The sequence below is a fragment of the Harmonia axyridis genome, chromosome 2, assembly GCF_914767665.1.
Source record: "Harmonia axyridis chromosome 2, icHarAxyr1.1, whole genome shotgun sequence".
In the NCBI taxonomy this organism is placed as follows: Eukaryota; Metazoa; Arthropoda; class Insecta; order Coleoptera; family Coccinellidae; genus Harmonia; species Harmonia axyridis.
The window spans coordinates 59858185-59879869 of record NC_059502.1 but is presented as its reverse complement, the minus strand read 5'-3'; the positions used below and the strand labels follow the sequence as shown (position 1 = coordinate 59879869).

Sequence of the window (21685 nt, the reverse complement as noted above, 5' to 3'; positions counted from 1 at the left end):
TTCCCTGTATCACTATCTGCAAAAAGGTATATTTCTCCCCTCTCAGCACATGACGCAGATACTGCAACTTTCCAATCTTCACCCCGTTCAGTATTTCTCTCTATTTATACCCATTCTTTTGAGCACTTCTGTATTTGGTACTTTGTCTATCCACCTTATCTTGAGTATTCTCCTGTATGTCCACATTTCGAAGGCCTCCAGGCGATTACTAATATCCTGTTTTATTGTCCAAGCTTCCATTCCATAGAGGAGCACAGGGAATACGTAACATTTTAACAACCTGATCTCGAGCTGTAGACTGTAGTCTGTACACAACTTACGTGAGGCCAATTCTGGAATTGTCGCTGATTGGTTGAAAGTTACGAGACAATCTGTCTAAATCTATAAATCTTGGACTGAGCGTCCTAATGAGCTCCACCAGGTGTCGATTGGTGGAGGGGGGCCTAACGGCGTATACAACAGTGTTGCCGGATTTCATCTAGCGCTACTTACGGCGATACAATGGCCTTGGAGACCTTACTTTAAATACACATCTTGTCTGCCATCCACAGAGTCCATCTTCCTGATAGTTCTTCGTTGGCCTCCAGCGCTATACGATACCAAAGATTTATTGCCGAAGCTAAGCATGGGACAACAAATCCAAGTCAAAAAGAGAATGAAGTAGATATTTGAAGCTGAAAAAACTAATTGCAACTTAAGTCGCTAGATTATAATGTGAGAGACAGAAAGTTGGTTTGGAAGGGATATTGAAAACGAAGTGAACAGAAAAGCAAGGTTGAATAGATTTAGAAAGTGATAGTGGGAGTGTAACCAAAAAGAGGATGTCCTAACAAACTCGCAGACACATAAAAATTAACGAATAAGTAAAGCATGGACAACAGATAGACACTATTATTTTCTACAGGGTGATTCACATCTTCAAGTTACCAACACCTATTCGCATAAATCGAAGGATTCGGAAGAAACAAAATTCTTTTTTTTTGAGATGTATTTATTTCAATGAGACATTTTTTTCTGTAGCGGTATATAGTAAATATATAGAAACATAAATCAACTTCATCTGAATAAATCCTCATAACAATATGTAATAATTGTAAACATAATACAAATTTGTATTATGAAGTTTGGTATATGTGCGAAAAGTTATTATATAAATATTATCAATTTAATAAATTATTTCGATTAAAAGTAGGATTCAATTCATTCACATATATCTTCATTTCTGGGTCTTCCTAGTTTCAGTTCAACCAATGCGTCGAGTTGATTCAGTCCTTTGCCATTGGTCTCTTCATAATATTCGAAATTTTGTAGATTTCTATACCAGTTGGACAAATTTGGGTATTTCTCTGTTGATATTGGTATAATTATGGTCGCAGTACTAACACTAGAAACGCAGCAAAAATCTGCTATAGTTAAATGGTCTCCAGCAAGGTATCTCTTATCTTCTAAAGATGTGTCCAATAGTTTGTATGCTTCGGTAATTGCACTTATTTTGTCTGTTGATATTTCCTTGTCATTTTCAACCACTACAGAGCTCTGTGAATGAAATTAAATAAATTATTAACACACATTATTCAGGGAAAATTATAATTTTTACAGATTATAGGCGACCACTTTATTCAGTTTATAGCAAGCGTCCAAAGATATAAGGGGTGTTCTTATAAGAGGTTTCATTTTGATTTGAAAAAAAAACAACTATGGCATTCACGAAGACGTTAAGAGCCAGATAGCCGCCACGGTTATAAAGGGTGTTTTTTTTTAGAGCTATAGAACTTTAAATTGCAATAAAACAACGATGGATTATTCGATTGACATGAATTTCATTAATCCGCAAGATAATCTTGTGGCATTACATTTTAAATATGATTTCTGGCTCGGATGTAGTCCAATCTGGACGTCCAATTTTCGATGACTTTTCCAACATTTGTGGCCGTATATCGGCAATAACACGGAGAATGTTGTCTTCCAAATGGTCAAGGGTTTGTGGCTTATCCGCATAGACCAATGACTTTACATAGCCCCACAGAAAGTAGTCTAGCGGTGTTAAATCACAAGATCTTGGAGGCCAATTCACAGGTCCAAAACGTGAAATTAGGCGGTCACCAAACGTGTCTTTCAATAAATCGATTGTGGCACGAGCTGTGTGACATGTTGCGCCGTCTTGTTGGAACCACATCTCCTGGACATCATGGTTGTTCAATTCAGGAATGAAAAAGTTAGTAATCATGGCTCTATACCGATCACCATTAATTGTAACGTTCTGGCCGTCATCGTTCCATGATTCCACCAGCCCATAAAGCGCTCCAAACAGTCAATTTTTCTGGATGTAACGGTGTTTCGACAAACACTTGAGGATAAGCTACACTCCAAATGCGGCAGTTTTGTTTGTTGACGTAGCCATTCAACCAGAAGTGCGCTTTATCGCTAAACAAAATAAAATGGACGTAGTGCGCGATACGTATTCCGCACAGAACCATTATTTTCGAAATGAAATTGCACTATTTGCAAGCGTTGTTCAGGCGTGAGTCTATTCATGATGAATTGCCAAACCAAAACTGGGAATAAATCACTTGACAGCTGTTGAATCGGTCCCCATCTTGAACAGTAATGCCAACTTAAAGTTATATTCCTCGAAAAAAAAAACAACCGTTAGTTGCAACACCATATCCTTTTCATGAGATTTTCCATGACCAATTCGCACATTTACGACTATATGTTCCTGATAATTTCACAAATTTCATCTTTAAGATGTTGAATCGATTGCGGAGCATTGGCATAGTTTCATCTTTCACGTGACCTCAAATGAAAAAGTCTAAGGATGTGAAGTCACAAGATCTCGATGACCAATTATGATCAACCTCTTCGAGAAATAACAAGGCCAGTAAACTTTTCTTGCGAAATTACGACTATTCTGGCTATAAAATGTACAAGATTGACGAGGAATCGACAAACTAACTTCTTCCAACACTGCTTTAATTTTGCGAACTGTCACTGCAAAATTTTCACAATTTTTGTAGTGAAATTCAATAATTTCAATACGTGTATCGTTCCATTTTTGTAATGGTGTAGTGTAGTTGCGTCAAATGTCCATTCAAAATGAAACTTCTTTTGGGAAACCTCGTATACATATTCAGGGTGTTTCATTAGGAAACGGAAATACTTCACAGGTGCATAGGTGGCACCAAGGCGGTTCTGGAGATATTCCATTTATTGGGTCTTACTGTCTTCGTAGCCGAGTTTTATGAATTTTGCCCGTTTCTTTCAGAGGCCATATCAAAATCAAACGAACCATCCGGTATATTTTCTCCATATTTGGCAAATATGTTCCTAATTGAGAGCCCAAACGCATCATGCAATAACCGCTTTGAATATCCAGGTCCGGGTTAACAAAAAATTATGAGTCGTTTGAATCCTCGAAACAACGGAATTTTGAAAATCTGTTTTGATATTCGTAAACACCGCTAAAAACTCTTCTGAGACGTGTACTTCAAAAGTCACTTCAAACCACTTTCAGGTATCAAAGTTCTCAAAAACTTCACTTTTACGTAGAAAATTTGTGCAGTAAAACTATCTGCGCGAAAATTTGAAGTACACGTCTCAGTTTATTTGTTAAAACTCTTCCGAATATTAAAACAGATTTCCAAAATTCCGATGTACAGGATGTTGTTTCGAGGATTCAAACGATTCATAATTTTTTGTTAACCCTGACCTGGATTTTCAAAGCGGTTATTGCATGATACGTTTGGGCTCTCAATTAGGAACATATTTGCCAAATATGGAGAAAATATACCGGATGGTTCGTTTGATTAGGCCTCTGAAAGAAACGGGCAAAATTCATAAAATCCCTTGTATCTCGGCTACGAAGACAGTAAGACCCAATAAATGGGGTATCTCCAGAACCGCCTTGGTGCCACCTATACACCTGTGAAGTATTTCCGTTTCCCAATGAAACACCCTGTATATTTTTCTGAAAAAATATTTTAAAATACTTCTGCATGTTGCAAATAACATTTGACAAGAATTATTTAAAATAATATAAGGGATAAACATAATGAACGATGAGGAAATTGATAATATATAATGAGCAAATTGAGTTATCTATTACTTCAATAATGACATTGGATACCAGTTGTTTCGTTCTCATTCATCTGTTAAATGGTTGAGTATTGGCTATTATAATGTCATTATAATTATAATTAGATTATCTAATATTATCGATTTTAGACAGCGAAGTGGGGAAAACTTCCTTTGCTATTGGCTTTTTCACTTCTTGCCAAGTGGAAAATTTATTCATTCCGGATATTCAATATATCAGAAGGGTGTAGAAACGTCGTGTCCGGTTCACGACGTCCCCTGGTCCTCGTCCTTGCGATCTCGCTTTTCGTTTGTTTGCTTTTATCGTTGAAGTGACGATATCTCTTTTGGTCCATGGAACTATAGGTTTGAGCATATGCACTGATGGGTCTTGTTATATTCTTGCTGTTGACTTATTCTTTATTTTTCTGGCTTTTTTTATGAACTTAGTTGACGTATTCCTTCATTCTTTGATGGTTGATTCGTCGGTTTGGTTCCATTTCAAGGTATTTGTAGATTATCAGCAAACACAAATACGTATCATAGACATAACATATATATTACAACGATCTATGTTACATAACAATGTAACATACATGCGCCTTTCTAGTACCGCTCAACGACCGCTCTATGTCCGCCTTCCGTTACATAACATGTAACAAAATTGCCATGTATCATGTACAGATCATGTAACATACATGATACATCGCTGGTATATTACATCTGTAATATTTATGGTACATCCTTTATGTATCATATACGTAGCTGTTACATTTCATGTAACATACATGATACATCGCTGGTATATTACATCTGTAATATTTATGGTACATCCTTTATGTATCATATACGTAGCTGTTACATTTCTGTATAGATGATGTACCTTACATGATACATTGAAAGATATTGCTGGTACATTACATCTGTAATATCCTTTATGTATCATTTACGTAGCTGATATATTGCTGTTATATAATAATTTACATAGATAATACGTACCTTTCATATAACATTCAGATATCTGTTATGTTACTTTTATATATCATGTTTGTAGCTGATATATATCTCTAATATATCTCACACAGAACTGAGATATTGTTTTATATTGCATGGAGAATTTTTTACTGCGATTTTATGTAATATAAATATATACAGGCTGGCTCAGTTTTTTGTAGAATAACAGTTGTGAGAGTTTTCAGTTTTTAAGATGAAAACAATATGAATATGGGTCGTAATTTCATCATAAGGAAGTTATATCGAGGTTGTTCAAGTTACCAGATTTATCAATAAAATCTTTAATTTTGAACAACCTGATGTCAATAACCTCCTTATGTTTTTGTGAATTTATTGACCTATAAAGTGACTATGACGCTTTCATCCTAAAAGTGAATACACCAAGTTACTCTACAAGAACTGGGCCAACCTGTATATGGTTATATTACATAATATATACTCAGTAAAAAGTTCACCATGCAATATAAAAAAAAATATCCGTTCTATGTGATATAACCAAAAGAAATATATCTGCTACAAACAAGAGACATAAGAAAAATGTAATAGTTATCTGAATGTTTATATTACATTTAGGTACTCAGAAGTAAATTCTCTATGCAATTCAAAAACAATACATACCTGTACAATTCTTTCTGGAGGAAAAACTAATCAAACTACAAATAAAAAATCTAAATATGCTGACACCACACAAATTATGTTTTAGTGAATTTGTTGGAATTTTTTTCAATACCTTCCAAACAAAAATATAACAAATGATACACAATACCAATTGAAACTAAAACTGCTGGTATCTAGCCAACATCAATTAATAAGAGATATATCACTTATAAATTACATGAAAAGAGATACTTATGAATTAAGGTGCATTCCAAAAATATATATTTAAACTCCATCTTTCATTTTTTGCTAGAAAAATATTTTTTAGTCAACAATATTATTATTTTGAACCTAGAAAATTCAACAAAAACCAGATTCCTACGTTTGGTATGCACCACATTTGAAATATTACAAATAATTTATGAATAGTAAAACAGGATTCAATAATTTAACAATTGGGTGTTTGTTAAATGAAAGATCATAGAATTATTGAAAATTTTTAATGTAATCAAAGTACCTACATCAACCAAAACTTATTTTTGTCTCTTGATCCTCAATGTGGCCAGCCTTATCCACTCGGCTGATATCTATCTTCTCAAAGTCTGCACATTGGATAAAAGATTGAGATGCAAAACCTAAACATATTAGAATGTTATTAAAAAATGGTATTTACAATTAAAATTCTCAGTAACGAGGTTTCCTGATTGGATAAATAACAAATTTCTTACATAATATAAAGTTATGAAAGTTTTTAATACATGAGTAAACTTCAGGAGGTGATTCCTCACTCTGAAACAGCAAAATTATTTATATCATACTAAAACATTTGATTAAACTTATCAGAATCTATTTCTCAAAAAGCATCCTTATGTGATCTGACATTGGTCATTAAAAATGATGGAAGAAAAGTGTATTGTGCATATATGAAATCTAGATGTTTTAATTTCACGAATAGCAGAGAATAACATAGGTATATACATCACAAACATAAATAAAATATAGCAGAAAAATAGTCTAAGTAGTAAAAACTAGCGCACTATTCAGATAGGTACTTCTTATTTAGATGATAAAACAATTGTGGTATTACTTCAGAACTATATACACCCAAATGCAAATTACCATAAAAAGGAAAAATATCAAAATGCATATAATTTGAATGAAGAAGACAGAAACCATGCACACATTCCATTAACGATCCACAAAAACATGCAGCAAATATACCTATGCTATTAACAGGCATGCAAGTACAAAAGCAAAATGAAAGGCACATACAACAGCATTTATATATCTAAATGTAGTTACGTTGTCGAAGTATACTTATATTCACTTACCTCACATATTTTCACTATGAAACTAATCTGGAATTGGTGAAAAATCATCGAATGTTGAATATTATTATTACAGTTTTTCACTTCTTATCTCACATATTTCTACGATGAAAGTAATCCGGAATTGATGAAAAATCAAAGAATATTGAATATTATTATTATTATAGTTCATCACTTCTAACTAACAATCAAAAGTTAGAAAATGCATATCACTTTTCACTGCACTAGTCCTGGCAAAAATCTCTAAACAGTTCAACTTTAATAAAGGTTATGTATTATAAGAGTACTTGTATAGATCTGAGTAATATATCATGAATATGCTATATTTACATAGCTTTTACATAATATTAGCAATGTAAAATATATATTGCGAATGTTACATATATGATATGTAACTATATTACACACTAGTAGATATCAGAGTAATATTGTTTTTAGGGATGCTGGAAGATGTATCATATACGTAACTTCAGTAATATAACAATGTTACATATATGATATATGAATAAGTCAAATAATTTCATGGATATATGAAATGTTATGTATCAGATACATTAGTTTTGAGATGTATCAGGTATATACCTCATTTCTTAGGGATGTTATGTAACGGGAAGGCGCATATAACAACATGGTTTGCTGAGATCTGATTTCATTGATTGTATTCCTTCTCCATTCAAAAGACCTGTTATTTATATAATAACTCATATGTCTACCACATCATCTGAGGAAGACTCTTACTCTATACATCTGAAATTAGAATGTATCAGCAATTTCCAAATGGATTGATTGGAGAGTTGTCGCCAAAAGTACCGGATGTAAGAAATCGGTATTCATATGAGACAATTATATACATAAACTCGACACTAGGTGAAGGGTTTCACAATAAGAGGTGTCATTTGGTATAGCTCGCTATATGGGCAGCTGTCACTTTTGAAGATGCCATCTTTTGATATTTGATAAGTAAGAACTAGAGGCTATTATACTAAAAAGTGAAATGATATACGCTTCATTGAAAATTGTTAAAGTTCACTACAAACATGGTGAAACTTTTGCAGTCATGCTTCGAAAAACTAAATCACTTTTTGGTCGTCGTGAAGCATCTTATTATCTCGCATCTTATGGCGATGTGAAGGAATGAAACCGTTTTATCGATTCTCTGTCAGTTTTGAGAATCAGGCATTCCACTATCGTATTTTGCATGAAGACCTGCCTTTAGAGGGAACTCCACCACGTGGCTGTTCAGTTCAAAACGAAATTAGAGATATTTCTCCTTACAAATCATCAATTTTTATAGGGTTTTCACATAATTTATATTGTGGCGGCTTCTCATAAAGCTCCACATAGCAACACAGCACTCGGTGGCCTAGAGGTTAAGAGTGTAGACTCCCTCGCCGAGATGCGACAAGGTGCCGGGTTCGAGTCCCGGCGGCTCCCGATAATAATAAATTCCCCAAGCGTCAGTGACACGCCACACACAAATATACCAAAGTCACACTGATGAGTCCGGTGTGTGTGTGCCAGGGACGAAACGCATAAGTAGGCATATGTGAAATCCTACAACATGGAAGGAAGTAAATATTTTTGATTTGCAAATGCAAAAACTTTTCTTTCTTCATGAAAACATTGATGATATGTACTTTCTACAGCACTGATATATTTTTGAAATGTTCGTGAAAAACCTACCAAAAATCATTACAAAAGAGGTAAAGCTATGATTTCGTGAAAGTCGTCTTACAGTGCTGCCCCCTACTTAATTGCTTCGAAAAAAGAAAAAAGATGAAGTGAATGCACAACTTCGTACACCTCACAAAGTTTGGTCAATGCAGGAGCGCCAGAGAGGAAATGAATGGGTACCAAAGTTTGACTGATACTCGGAAAACCACGTGATGGTAATCCCTCTTAAGGCTTTTAAATTTCAGTTAGTTCAAAAAATTATGACGGTCGATCATCAGCGGCGTCGCACCTTCGCTGATTGGGTCCTTGAAATTCGTCAAAATGGTCATTTTCACATCGGAGGATACGTCAATAAGCAGAATTGTCGCATTTGTGTTTCGAAAAATCTAAGAAATATTGTTGAAAAGCCTTTCTATTCTCAACGTCACGGGTTTGGTTCGGTGATGTTGTTGGAGTTGACTTATTTGAAAATGAGGCTGAGTATTTTTTTGGAAATAATCAGCGTCGAAGTTAGTTTTTCATCGTCGAAAAGCAAGACTAACAAAAAATGTCAAAGTCTAAAAATCATACCAATCACAACCAAAACAAAAAGGCTCACAGAAATGGTATCAAGAAACCTAAACAATATAGACATGAGTCAACGTTAGGGATGGATGTCAAATTCTTGAAAAATCAGAAGTTCTCCAAAAAACATAATTTAAGCACCAAACAACAGTTGAAACGTGCTGCTGAACGCAAAGCTGCGAGAGAAGCTAAAGCCATTAAATAAGTTTGATTTGTTATGTTATGAGTATGAGTATTGATCTGGACGACATTCATTCTCAACAAGACGACGCTACGTGGTTTACCTACAAGCAATATACAATCGCAATATTGCAAGAAAGTTTCCTGACCATGTTATTTCTCGTAGAGGTCATCACAATTAGCCACCGAGATACCACCAGCATAAACTCATTTATCGATTTCGAATAATTTTCCAAGGAAATGTTGAACAATTCATCTGAACCTTATACATACTCACGTATAGGTGTATTTTGAGTATTTTTAATTGTTTTGCAAGAAATAATGTCACTTTAATTTTTTTCACCCAATGAAATATGTTTTATTTGATTCAAATGACATTGAAATTACTCATTTATGATGACAAAATTTCTATAAACTTTTGTATAGTTTGAGTTTATTATTTACATTTGAAAAATAACTTTGATTAAGCAAATCACAAATCCATCGAATACCCACTTACAATGATTGTGCTTATCCTAGGAAATAAAGTTTTCGAATCGAATTTCAGCTTTTCATCAACTAAATCTCTTTCTGGTGGATCCTTCGGGTACAAATTCTCTTCTTTTCCATATTTTTCCACCAAGTAACACACAATTTCATAGCTATTCCATATCACAATATCATTGTCAACAAGAGTTGGTATCGTATGGTTAGGGTTTAGCTGAAAACCAATGGAATTATTTTAAACAAATTTTTATAACAAATGATGATAATTATAATATTTCGAAAATCTGGGATGAGCGAATTATTCCCTTATTGAAATATGAGAAAGCTAACTGCTATAACAATTTTAATCAAATAAACATTCTGTATAAAGAACATTTTTAAAACCCCACTAACTCATTTTTGAGCGATTTTCATACAATAATTATGATTGTATGATTCTGACGCTTTAATGATTTTCAATAACATTTGGTTATTTATATTTTGGAATCTGTATTGACCATTATCTTACATTCCTCATTCCCCCTTTTCACTTATGATTTATGAAATTATACAATAATATATCAAAATCAATAGGACCTATTCTTATGGATAACACATGTTTATCAAGGCCAAACATACTAATGAAATTACTGACCTGAATATATTCTACAGAATTGTGTAATAAAAATAGATCACATAATAATAATTATCTGGTTTTACTATCAGCACTTCACCTCTAAAAAATAAGGTGATTTACCATTGCATGCATGTACATCAACAGGATGTTTTATTCGGAAACGGAAATACTTAAAATGCCAATAGAGAACACTGAGTGAGATATATCACATTTATTGGCTCTGGTTGTCTACAGGAGTCTTCTTCCTTTAATTACTTAATAAACACAATAACAATCAAAGTCCCGGTTATGAAAGTATTATTTTTCAGAAACAACACTTTGTATATCGTAATTCCAAAAATCCATTTGCATATTTAAGAAGAACTGGAAAAACTGAACTGAAAATTTTTCTTTACATTTTTGTGCAGACGGTTTTACTGTATAAATTTGTAATTTGGAAGTGAAGTTTTTAGAAAATTGTTCATTTATTGTTGATTTTCTGGGAAATTTTATAATTAAAAAAAATTATTGAATTATCAATTCAAAATTGTTGATGCTTGAATATTTTCCAATGCTTCAGTGAAATAATTGAAAAGAACTAGGTCCATTTTAGCTATTTCGAACATTATTTCAGAGTGAAACAAACATTTATACTGTAGTGGATCTGTCTATCCGAGAGGTCGCGTTATGGCCTTCGCGCCACACTCTAGTGCGACACCGGAGGGTTTAAAGGGGCTGCTGCGCTTCATCAGAGTCACCTCTCCACAATGGAGTGGGAAGGTGTATTTGGCGGAGATCACTGGGTTACCAAAGTGAAAATTCCACTAGTGATCTTGGGATGAAACACCGCAATCCCCAGAGAAAGGGCGCCCCTTAAAATTTGGCTCGAGAAATACTCTTCAAAGTAATGACCCTGAAGTGAGACGGAAAGTAAGGAATGTAGGGATCACGTTAGAGTGTTGAGGCTTCTAACGTGTTGATGGGACGCATGCCGATGGCTGAGCCTTGCTTTTCCTCCCTCACAACTTTGCTTGCGCTCTCTCTCTCCCCGAGTATCCCTTCGAACCTCTTCCTCTGGAGTGTCGTGGGTACTAGCAGGGGAGTGTGTAGTGTACAAGGTACATGAAGGATATTTAGACCTATCACTGCTGAACAAGGGTAAGTTAATTTGAAAATCTTATTCGACTTTTTGGAGAGACCGTAAACCTTCTCCTAAAATGAAAGTCCAACTAAGCAGTGATCTCTTCTTATTTAAAAGTTGTAACATTTTTGTTTGTTTGGTTTTGGTTTGTAGTTGGTTCAGTAGATACAATTGTGGGCATCATGAAATCCTGGTTTCTGTAAGTATGTATTTTTTTATTGTTTTTTTGTATGATTTTTTCAATCTTTTCTTATACCTACGTAATTGAAAATTTAATCGACTTCAATTTCAATAAGGTTCATTCTATCCTCCAGGAAAGAAAATTACGATTTAAGTTCTGTCCAATTTTGCCTTTGGTCCTTTGGTCATTGAAAAGTCACTCTCCCACATAAAAGTCGAGCTTATTACACAAAACAGTAAAAGTCTTGTATTTGGAACCACTTCGGTGGTCTCTTTTCACCTTTCAAATATTTTTGTTATGAAACGAATCACCCTTTATATATTTAACGAGGTGTTTTTAACCAGTTTTTAAGGTTTGCCTCCTCTCTGAAGCGAATATGATTTTTCATCTCGGGACCACAGATGGAATCATCAGTATGGCAACTCAATATTCTCTCTAATATACTCTTCCAACTTCATAGCTGGGTTTATGTCCCAAGTGATGACTTTCTGTTCAGAATTGCGCAGCATGCGGCAGATAAATTTCTATAAATCGTCCTAGAAATGTGACGCCCTGGATTTCATCTACTTGGAAACATCCCAATGTACTAATGTTGCGCCCGTAGTCCTTTAAAAAGTTAAAAAAAAATGCACGCTTTTTCGTTGAAAAATCATCTATCATCACGATTTTCATATATTTTGGTGTACAAGGATCTAGTGATATGGCCGATATTACGATGGTAATTACATTGTTGTCCGATCTCTCTTTTTATCTGAATAATAATGAATTTTGTTATTCAAAATAGATCACCCTGTATTTATTTGCAGTTTGAAATTCTTAAGAAATGTATAATGTTTTAATTTTAGAGCTCAGTTATCAGTATTATCAGAGATATAAATGTTTTTCGATATCGCAATTTTTCCATTTTTGAAATTGAGCATTGAAAGACAAACGGCTGCAATACAACAAGACACATGTTAAAGTGATTTTACAGCATGACATTGCTCGACCTCATGTTGCGAAAGTGGTCAAGACATACTTGGAAACATTGAAATGGGAAGTCCTACCCCACCCGCCGTATTCTCCAGACATTGCTCTCGCAGACTATCACTTCTTTGGATCAATGGCACACGGCCTGGCTGACCAGCACTTCGGTCTTATGAAGAAGTAAAAAATCAGATCGATTCGTGGATCGCTTCAAAAGATGACCAGTTTTTTCAACGCGGGATTCGTACGCTGCCCGAAAGATGAAAGTAATGGCCAGCGATGGACAATACGTTGAATTATAAATGTATAACCAGTTTTTTACAATAAAGTATCGAATTTCTAAAAAAAAGCGGTGTAAGCAAAGTTATACGCCTATGTAATTTTTTGACATACCTATTCATGAATTTTCAAGAGTTATGCCGATTGAAAGTTTTCGATAAAAAACATGAAACAGCCTGTTGAACGAATATACTTAGGACATATTTCGAAGCTCCCCAGAATGTCCTGCATTTGCCCTGAAAATCTGTGCAGTTATTCGTGAAACACACCCTGTATAATAAAAAAAAACAAAATTTGTGACCTTTGACCTTTGATAAAAACAACGGGAGAAATAGCGGGATCGATTTTTGACGCATCAACTAGACCTATGCAAAAACTACCTAAGCATGTTGGGAGTCTAAGCAAAGGTGCTATTTTGACAGGAGTATGTATCCTTGCATTCTAAAAACCGAAAAAATATCTGAAATGATCACAATTCAAATCGAACCAATGGATTTATCTAAAGGTAATTAAAAAGATGAAATCTTTCAGCTCTCGTTATGAATCTATTTCTTTAAAATACCTGCATGAGTTGAGCATTATACCTATTATCCTAAATGTCTACATTTCTTAGTTAAATTGTTAATGTTTTCAACATAACAAAAAATTATGCAATATATGAGATTTTAATTCATGTGATGATTGAGTCAAATATTTTTATTTTTATATATTTTTCCAAACAACACAATTTATATATTTTTTTTTAACAATACTTATATTGCTGTGGAATGTTTCTTTGATTGTCGGCATAAATAATTTGTAAGATGCTTAATGTTGTGCAGAACATGAAAATTGCAAAGATGTAGTATTTTGTCAATACTCACTTTGATTAAATTTTCGTCGATATGTCCCTTAGTGTAAATGTTAATTTTCTCCAATTCTAATTCTATTGCGAGGGCCTTAGCTGTCATCAGGACAGCTCTACAGGCAGGACTCATATCGTTATAAAATAGTTTGATTGGCATATTCTTGAGGTTACCCTTCACTACATCGATTCAACTATGAAAATGGATCCATCGAAAATTGAAAATATTCTTTCCATATCGTTTCGTCGTCATGCATGGTCTAGGATGACTCACTCGAATTTTTTTCCTATTCTAATTTCTGGTGTCAATTCGGATTAGGAGACATAAACAATCTAAAATTGGACACACACCGGATTGTTAGAATTGCACGGAGCGGAAACCTTGCGTTTTCCGTTGTCCAAGTGCTACTGAACTGAGCGGAATTACCAAACAAAGTTCTGTTGGCAAGAAATCAATAATCCTGATGATGTCGTGCAACACACCTCTGTTGAGCGTTATTTATAAAATCATGGGACAAAGACGGACAAGAAATTTGACGAAAGAGGAAATAGTATACATAATTGTGATCTAAACGATACCTATATTTATTTATTTATTGAATATAGGTTTGTGAAATTCTTCACAGGAAAGGAATACTGAAATAAATGATCTACATTTTGGAAATTTAGGTACCTTTTTGCATTTTTACAGATTATTTCTTTCACATGTCAAATTTTGACATTTTCGCGGTTTCAACTAAGATGTCTAAAAACCTGGTGTATGGACTGATCAGATTTTGTTTTGCCAATTTTGAGAATATAAGTTTAGCTTTTGATTGGCTAGGATCGGGTTTCAATTATTGTATCCTGTCAAAATCAAAAGAAAAAAGGTCGAAATGAAAAGTATGACATTGCGGCGCCGCCACGAAATAAAACTATTATTTTCAAAAATTGACGAGTGCATACACCATGTTAGTTTCAACTAATAGCAATGCTTTATTCCAGCCAATCATTAGGGATTTTACTGAAATTACTGCTTCTTCATCGATAATACCTTGTTTACATTGAAACGTCAAAATATTATTTTGAATTTGTCATTATTGAAGCTTAAAATGCTTCGAGTTATTAAAAAATGAACACAAATGGATTCAGTCCCATCACTCAAGAGAATATTGAGCATTTAAAGTGTTGTGAAAAATAACCTTCCCAAATACAACTCTTTCTTCAAATTTTATCAGATAATTTTTTATTTTCATCACTTGTTCATTTGAGGCAAAAACATTCAAACAAACCGAATTTAGATAAAATCACTCGTCCTAACGGACTCGTGATTTTATCAGTCGGTTTGTTTTCATGTTCTTGCCAAATAAACAAGTGTTCGTGGAAAAGAAAGAATTATCGATAATATTTGAAGCACTCGTGTTACCTTTGATAATGTGCTATTTTTCTTGATTTAAAATCGTTTAATAATGTGGCATAAATCACATACAACTGTCACTCTACTGTTTGACAGAAAATTGACAGTTTATTCGTCATTGGAAACATTGTTATACAGTGTGGTCCAACGAAAACTTAACACCTAAATGTTCCAGCTTTAAAATGAAAATGTGAAAATCACTAGGACCCCTCAATTTCTGATTTGAGGGGAAACAACTTTTCCGTTCTTCGCATTCCCGTAACTGCAACCCCCTAACAGGGTTGAGAGTAGGGCTGGGACTTTTTCCCATTTTTGTATTCGATTATTGATTCATTCTTGAATTTATTCGAATAATTCATTCAAACGCATATTCATGCTTGATTATTCTTGAATATTCAAATATTCATTGATTATTCAATTAATATTTACTTAGACTCACCATATCTTCTGTCCAAGATGTCTTTCAATGTGCCGAGACTAGCAGCGAGGTCGACACCAGTTTTCTATTTACCTACGGCTCGGACTAATATTTCTGAACGATCTCCAGTTAACCGTATTTGTAAAAGTGCTAATAAACTAAGAGTTAATGTTTTTGGTTGAGTTTCGGGAAGTGAATTTTCAAGTGGGAAATGCATCATGTTGATGTGTTGAATTATTTTTGTGTATTCTGCACTGTATATTGTATATTATTTTTACCCTGTAATTGGGATATTCCTGTTGGGTAATAAAGAAATGTTATTATTATTATTATTATTATTATTATTATTATTAATATTCAATAATATTCAGTTAATAATTTTTCGAATATTTCACACAAAAAACCTAGCCACCAAAGAAACGACTGGATCTTCGTTAATCTTTATCAATAAATATGTGTAAATATTTGACAGATCTATTTAACTAACAACTAATACTGAACAGAGTTTACTGTTATCCGATGCATAAATGTAACAACGTTAGTTATTCTTGGAAAGTTGGGAATACACTGGTTATACTGACAAAATGGTCATATTATTATAATCAAATTGTCGCGTCGTTTGAAAAATCCAACAATTAGTTTTATTACATAACAATGAAGGATAATTAATCCTTTAAAGAAAGTAGTAAACCCTTCGCTGGGACTCTACATTTACCCATTACAGGTATATAAATCCGTTATACAGGGTGATTCAAAATTCAGTATCAAGATTTCAGGGGCGTATTTTTCAGGTCAAATTAATACTTTTTTGCCATGAGCATGTATCAGCAAACACTTCGTTACCGAACTACAGAGCGTTAAAGTTTCAAGATTTTTTGGTTTTTTCTTCATAGCTCTTCAAGTTTTCGAGATGTTAAAATCAAGTTTGAAGTTCTTTAGGTTTCTTATTTTTTGTTACTGCTCAAGGTAACTTTTAATTTAGATCACAAATCAAATATGTCGATCTTCTTCTTTTCATTGTGATAATAGGTGTTCACCTTCAGTTAAAAATTTCAATTAAATGTAGTGTCGAATTACAATTTTTTTCTTACTTTTTGTTATCTCTGAAACCTTTTGAGGTCGTCACTAATATATTACCTATGGAATCTCAACCAACACTTTCAATGATCATGCCGACAATAAATAAATAAATAGAATGATCAAACGGAATTTGAGAACAATGAATCCTTCAAAAATCAAAAATAGATACAATTCGTGTTCAATACTAGGAAAGATTCAACAAACTTTGTTTTTCTGATTCAGTTTTGTTAGGGGAGAATGTTACTCTAGGACCTAGGTGATGTGAGTACATTTTAGGACTACAGATTCAAAATAATAGAATAGTTATTTCTAATACAAGTGCAGAAGGCATTGATATTCTTCCACGAGTTCAAAATTCAAAAACGAGCCACGAAGTGGCGAGTTTTTTAATGAACGAGTGGTAGAATGAGCCTTCTGTACGAGTATTATACATTATTTTCTCTAATTCATTGCATTTTTATTGAAATTAATGAAAAATTTCCATAAATATCATTTAGTGATATTTGCATTGGAAAATGTTGGTTGGCAGAACTGATTTCTTTAAGGCAAATTGATGAATTGACAGATAAAGCCGTGGCGGAAAGTTCGGAGTACCAACATATAATAATAAAATATAACCATGAAAACTGTGCGTTTCTGATATATTCTCGCACGATTTTGTTCTACAAGATGTGGAAGAATGAACGGAATAACCACAGAATTAGAGAAAGATTCGTCTATTTGCAATTCAGAATCAAACAATATTTGAACACTTGTCACTGCATATTTACGAGTAATTATTCACTGAATACCATGTTCAACTACTCACTGAATACTAAACTGTTCATGAATAGAAAACTATTCACTGAATATTCAACTATTCACTGAATATTCGACTTTTCACTGAATACGCAACTATTCATTGAATATTCAACTATTCAGTGAATATTCTGTTATAATCTCCCAAAAGCATAAACAATATTCGATTATACACCGATTCACGAGACGTATGCTCGAGTGGTATTCGTTACGATTATATAACGAATAATTTCAATAACTATAACCAAAGCACTGCATTTTGATAATTCAAAGACATTTTACTGAGCTTGACTTTTATCTTTTGGTGAACGTCCAAGAATATTACTATGGAAATTATCACAATATGGCAGGAGGCGAAACACCAAAACGATTATACCACGTCGTCAAGTAGTAGGTATATTCACTTATCAATATGTCTATTGGAAATTCTATATTGGTTCATCAGAACATGAGTGGTATAATCATGAATATTCGAATAATGCAATCTGTAATTATTCGAATAAATATTCAAATCATTCATTCATGATTCCCAGCCCTAGTTGAGAGCAACCCCATGCATTTAAATAGGGATGAAGGGTGTTGCGATAACTCATTTTGAAAATCTTATCGAATACTATCTGATCTTGAAATTTCGCTTCAAAATTTCTACTGATAACGAAATGACAGGTAAATAGTGGAAGAGTACTTACTTCTATGATTAGTTTATCAAATGCTGGAAATGGGCATCATTCACTTCCACGTAGTAATGTAAGTTTTGCTGAAAACGTTCACGTACGTTACTCAAGATTCCTGGTGTAATTTGAGGGCATTCATTGATCCGAGTTCGCAAATCATCTGGTGACTCAGGCTGGGTAGTGTAAATCTTGGATTTCAGGTGACCCCATAGAAAAAAGTTCAGTGGAGCCAGATCAGGTGATCTAAGTGGCCACTCAATATGTTCCCTCCTTCCAATCCAGGCGTGAGGATAATTTTCATTTAAGAACTGACACACCGGTTGAACGAAATGAGGTGGTGCGCCATATTATTGGAAAATGATTGTTTGATGGTCTTCTGCATTTTCGTGTACTTGCACGAAGGCTGGATAAATAGCGTTCTCCAGTAGATCTGAATAATTTTATCATTTCCACCCTTTCTTCTACGGAATACACCTTTTTAATTTAACTACAAATTTACAATCGCTTTGGCACACTAAAAATTCGCGATAGACTAAGGAAAATCAAAAACATGGTCCATCTACTTTTTTGACAAGAAATTAATACTTTTTTGGACAAAAAATTAACAACATAACTACTAAAAATAATCTAAGAGACAATCTCATCTCAAAAACTCAAATTGAAGCAACAATTAAATTTCTAAAAGACTGCCAATTGTACAATCAAATTTGAAGTTCAATGTTTATTTTTTTGTGAATATTTTTTGAACTGAATTATTTGTAATGCCTAGAGGATAAGTACATTGTACCTTGTGTCAATGGCCTAGCTGCTGAGGCACGTTAATTTAAATTAAAAAAACTACTAAATACCTTTGAAATGTGTCGGATACGATTGATAAGTATATTATTCTCCTTATAAATTCCACATAGCCTCTTTCACTATTTTCGCTGTTATTTCATTATGGATGGATATTTTGAAGAAAAATTTTCTGGTCAGATAATACTCGATACCATCTTCAAAATTAGTTTTCGCAACACCCCACCCAACAAAATAAAGGGGTTGTGCTAACTCCCTTTAGGGGGTTGAAGTTACTGGGATGAAAAAAGCGGAAAAGTTCCCCTTACTTCATTTTTTGTTAATTGTTTCTAGGTTGACCCAATTTGATCATAATTTTGGATTATTTTCGTGGCCAGTGAGAAGTCCGGATCTAACACTGTGGAAATAGACAAGAAGTGAGAAGATTGAGAGTAAATTATAGGCGAATACATAGTAACAACTGAAGGATTAAGAAAAAAGGAACGTGCTCGTATAAGGAATGGTGGAGGTCATTTCAAACATAATTTATTAATACATTTTCTACTGAAATTTTGAGTTAGATTTCAATATAAAATATTTAATTTATTACTCTTCTTTCTTTGCTTATTCCTCTTTCAAATCAAAATCTGCTGAAAAAAACTGGTGCCTGCATTCTAACGAAAACTTTTCTAGGAAATAAAGAAGTAAATTGGCAAGTTTTGTAAATAATGGTGTCATACATAAATTGTGGAGTCCGAAAATTGCAACTTTCAAATCATACTAATTCTTATACAACATCTATGAGTAATACAGCATAGTTTTGCTTTTTTCATACATATCATATCCTTTTCTGTGGAAAATATTTCAGCTTCTTGATATTCCTGTTGAGATTTTTATATACTTAACCAGTGGTTAGGATGATAATTGGGATAGTTCTTGTTGAAATCATTTCCCACTGTCGTTTTATCTGAAACTCGAGGTCACTGAATTTTTGGCGCATATTGTTGTTATTTTGGATTGCAACATGAATGAAAATTGTAGTCTTCGTATCCTCATCATTTAATAAAATATCAGGTCTGTTGTGAGTAACTGTTTTGTTTTGTCAATTAGAAACGTACAATCCCACTACAGGATGATCTCAGGTCGGTACTTGTAGCATGGAACTTTTTCAGAATAAATTAATCCTAATATCGTTCCCAATTCTTGGTGGAATATCTTCCCTACTGCATCGTGTCTCTATTTATATTCATTTCCTGCAAACATTTGACATCTACCCGTGATCTGTTGGATTGTTTCGTTTGTTGGACACCCGTAGCGGCATCGATCGTCACTTAAGGTCGGATCTTTTATTGTTTGCAGTAGTTTATCGTTGATATCACTTGATCCTGGGTGGCTAGGAGAAATCTTTTGCTTTCTAGAAACATTCCACCTGATGAATAATCGTTCAACGTCTGTGTGTTAAAAAATGAAATTAATTTCACGGCATTCAGACAATTTTCCAATTCTGAAAAAAGTACCTTCTCGAGCGGGACTCGAACCCGCAACCTCCGAATAACGCTCAATCCACTAAGCCACCGAGCAAGCTGAAGATTCTCAATCCCAGAATCGAGTGTTAATATTCTTCACGAAGTATATATATATTTAATTCGCAAGGTTGGAGGAATGTTGAAATTAGAAAAAACATAATACCGTCAGTGATCATCGTCGACATATAGCGACTCCAGCTGAAGTTTTGGTTTTTGTGCAGTTGATGTACTTGCTTGGTCTCGAAAGTATGTTCGTAGAGGCGTTCTCTTGCCCATGAGCATGTTCCATGATGCCCAGTAGACCCTTGCCTTCTTCATTCCTCGGAAATCTTATCCTTTTAATGCTGCTTTTCAGATGGTGTTTTTTGCTTTTGTCATCAATGTTCTCATTTTGTGTTGCACGTTTTCGATGTCTACTTTGTTCCATGGTGTTATAATTGAACTTGTATATGTATTGATGGCTCTCGTCATGTTCTTGCTGATGAGGTTTGGTTTAAATTTATTTTTGTTCTGTTAATGAAATTAGTCGTCGGGCCTTGTTTCATCTTTCATCTTTGGTTTGTCGGTTCTGTTTCATTCTAATGTACTTCATTGCTTCTAGTTCCTAACAGTTTGCAAGAATAATCAGTTCTTCTTAAATTCTTCCTAGCACTGGGATGGGAGAACGAACTTGTCCAATACAAATGCCATACTTCCATCTTTCGAAAAATTTTCACTTATTTGACCCTAAGTGAGTTCTTATTGACTGTCATCAGATTTAAATCTTCCATGTACAGCAGATGATTGAGGGTGGTGGTATTACTCAGCGCCTTTCAGAATCATAATGGGCTCAAGAAATCTCTTTGGAAAGTTCCTCTTTTGATTGAGATATGCCTAGATATGTTTACCGTGAAAAGCTCGATGTTCAGTTTCCAATTGCCAGTTGCCAATGAGTCGAAAGTCTTTTTATAATAAAAATATTTCTATGTGTTTTAAAGGCTTGATTGCATATGATGAAATCTATCATCAGCAGCACTTTCGATTCTAGAGCATTCTTGGAGCATACTTTCTGCTTATTTTTCTCTATATGTTTGTCGATACGAGATGCTGTACATGA

The 21685-nt window shown here is 33.9% G+C and overlaps 1 protein-coding gene across 1 annotated transcript; it reads right to left on the bottom strand.

Moving 5' to 3' along the window:
- Window positions 1-979: 979 nt before the first annotated feature.
- On the bottom strand, window positions 980-14348 carry LOC123673045 (glutathione S-transferase D5-like). The gene is made up of 3 exons (XM_045607453.1): window positions 13943-14348; window positions 9931-10131; window positions 980-1536 (listed from the first exon to the last, which is right to left on the bottom strand). Exons 1-3 carry the CDS (start codon window positions 14081-14083, stop codon window positions 1201-1203), a joined length of 678 nt encoding a protein of 225 aa, XP_045463409.1. The 5' UTR covers window positions 14084-14348; the 3' UTR covers window positions 980-1200.
- Window positions 14349-21685: the final 7337 nt, after the last annotated feature.

What these genes read in the sequence shown, in the direction of transcription:
- LOC123673045 (XM_045607453.1), bottom strand. Translation starts at nt 14,083, where the DNA reads ATGCCAATCAAACTATTTTATAACGATATGAGTCCTGCCTGTAGAGCT. An exon ending in TCGACGAAAATTTAATCAAA is followed by an intron (nt 10,132 to 13,942) that starts GTGAGTATTGAC and finishes ATTGGTTTTCAG; the next exon opens with CTAAACCCTAACCATACGAT. An exon ending in CTAGGATAAGCACAATCATT is followed by an intron (nt 1,537 to 9,930) that starts GTAAGTGGGTAT and finishes TTTCATTCACAG; the next exon opens with AGCTCTGTAGTGGTTGAAAA.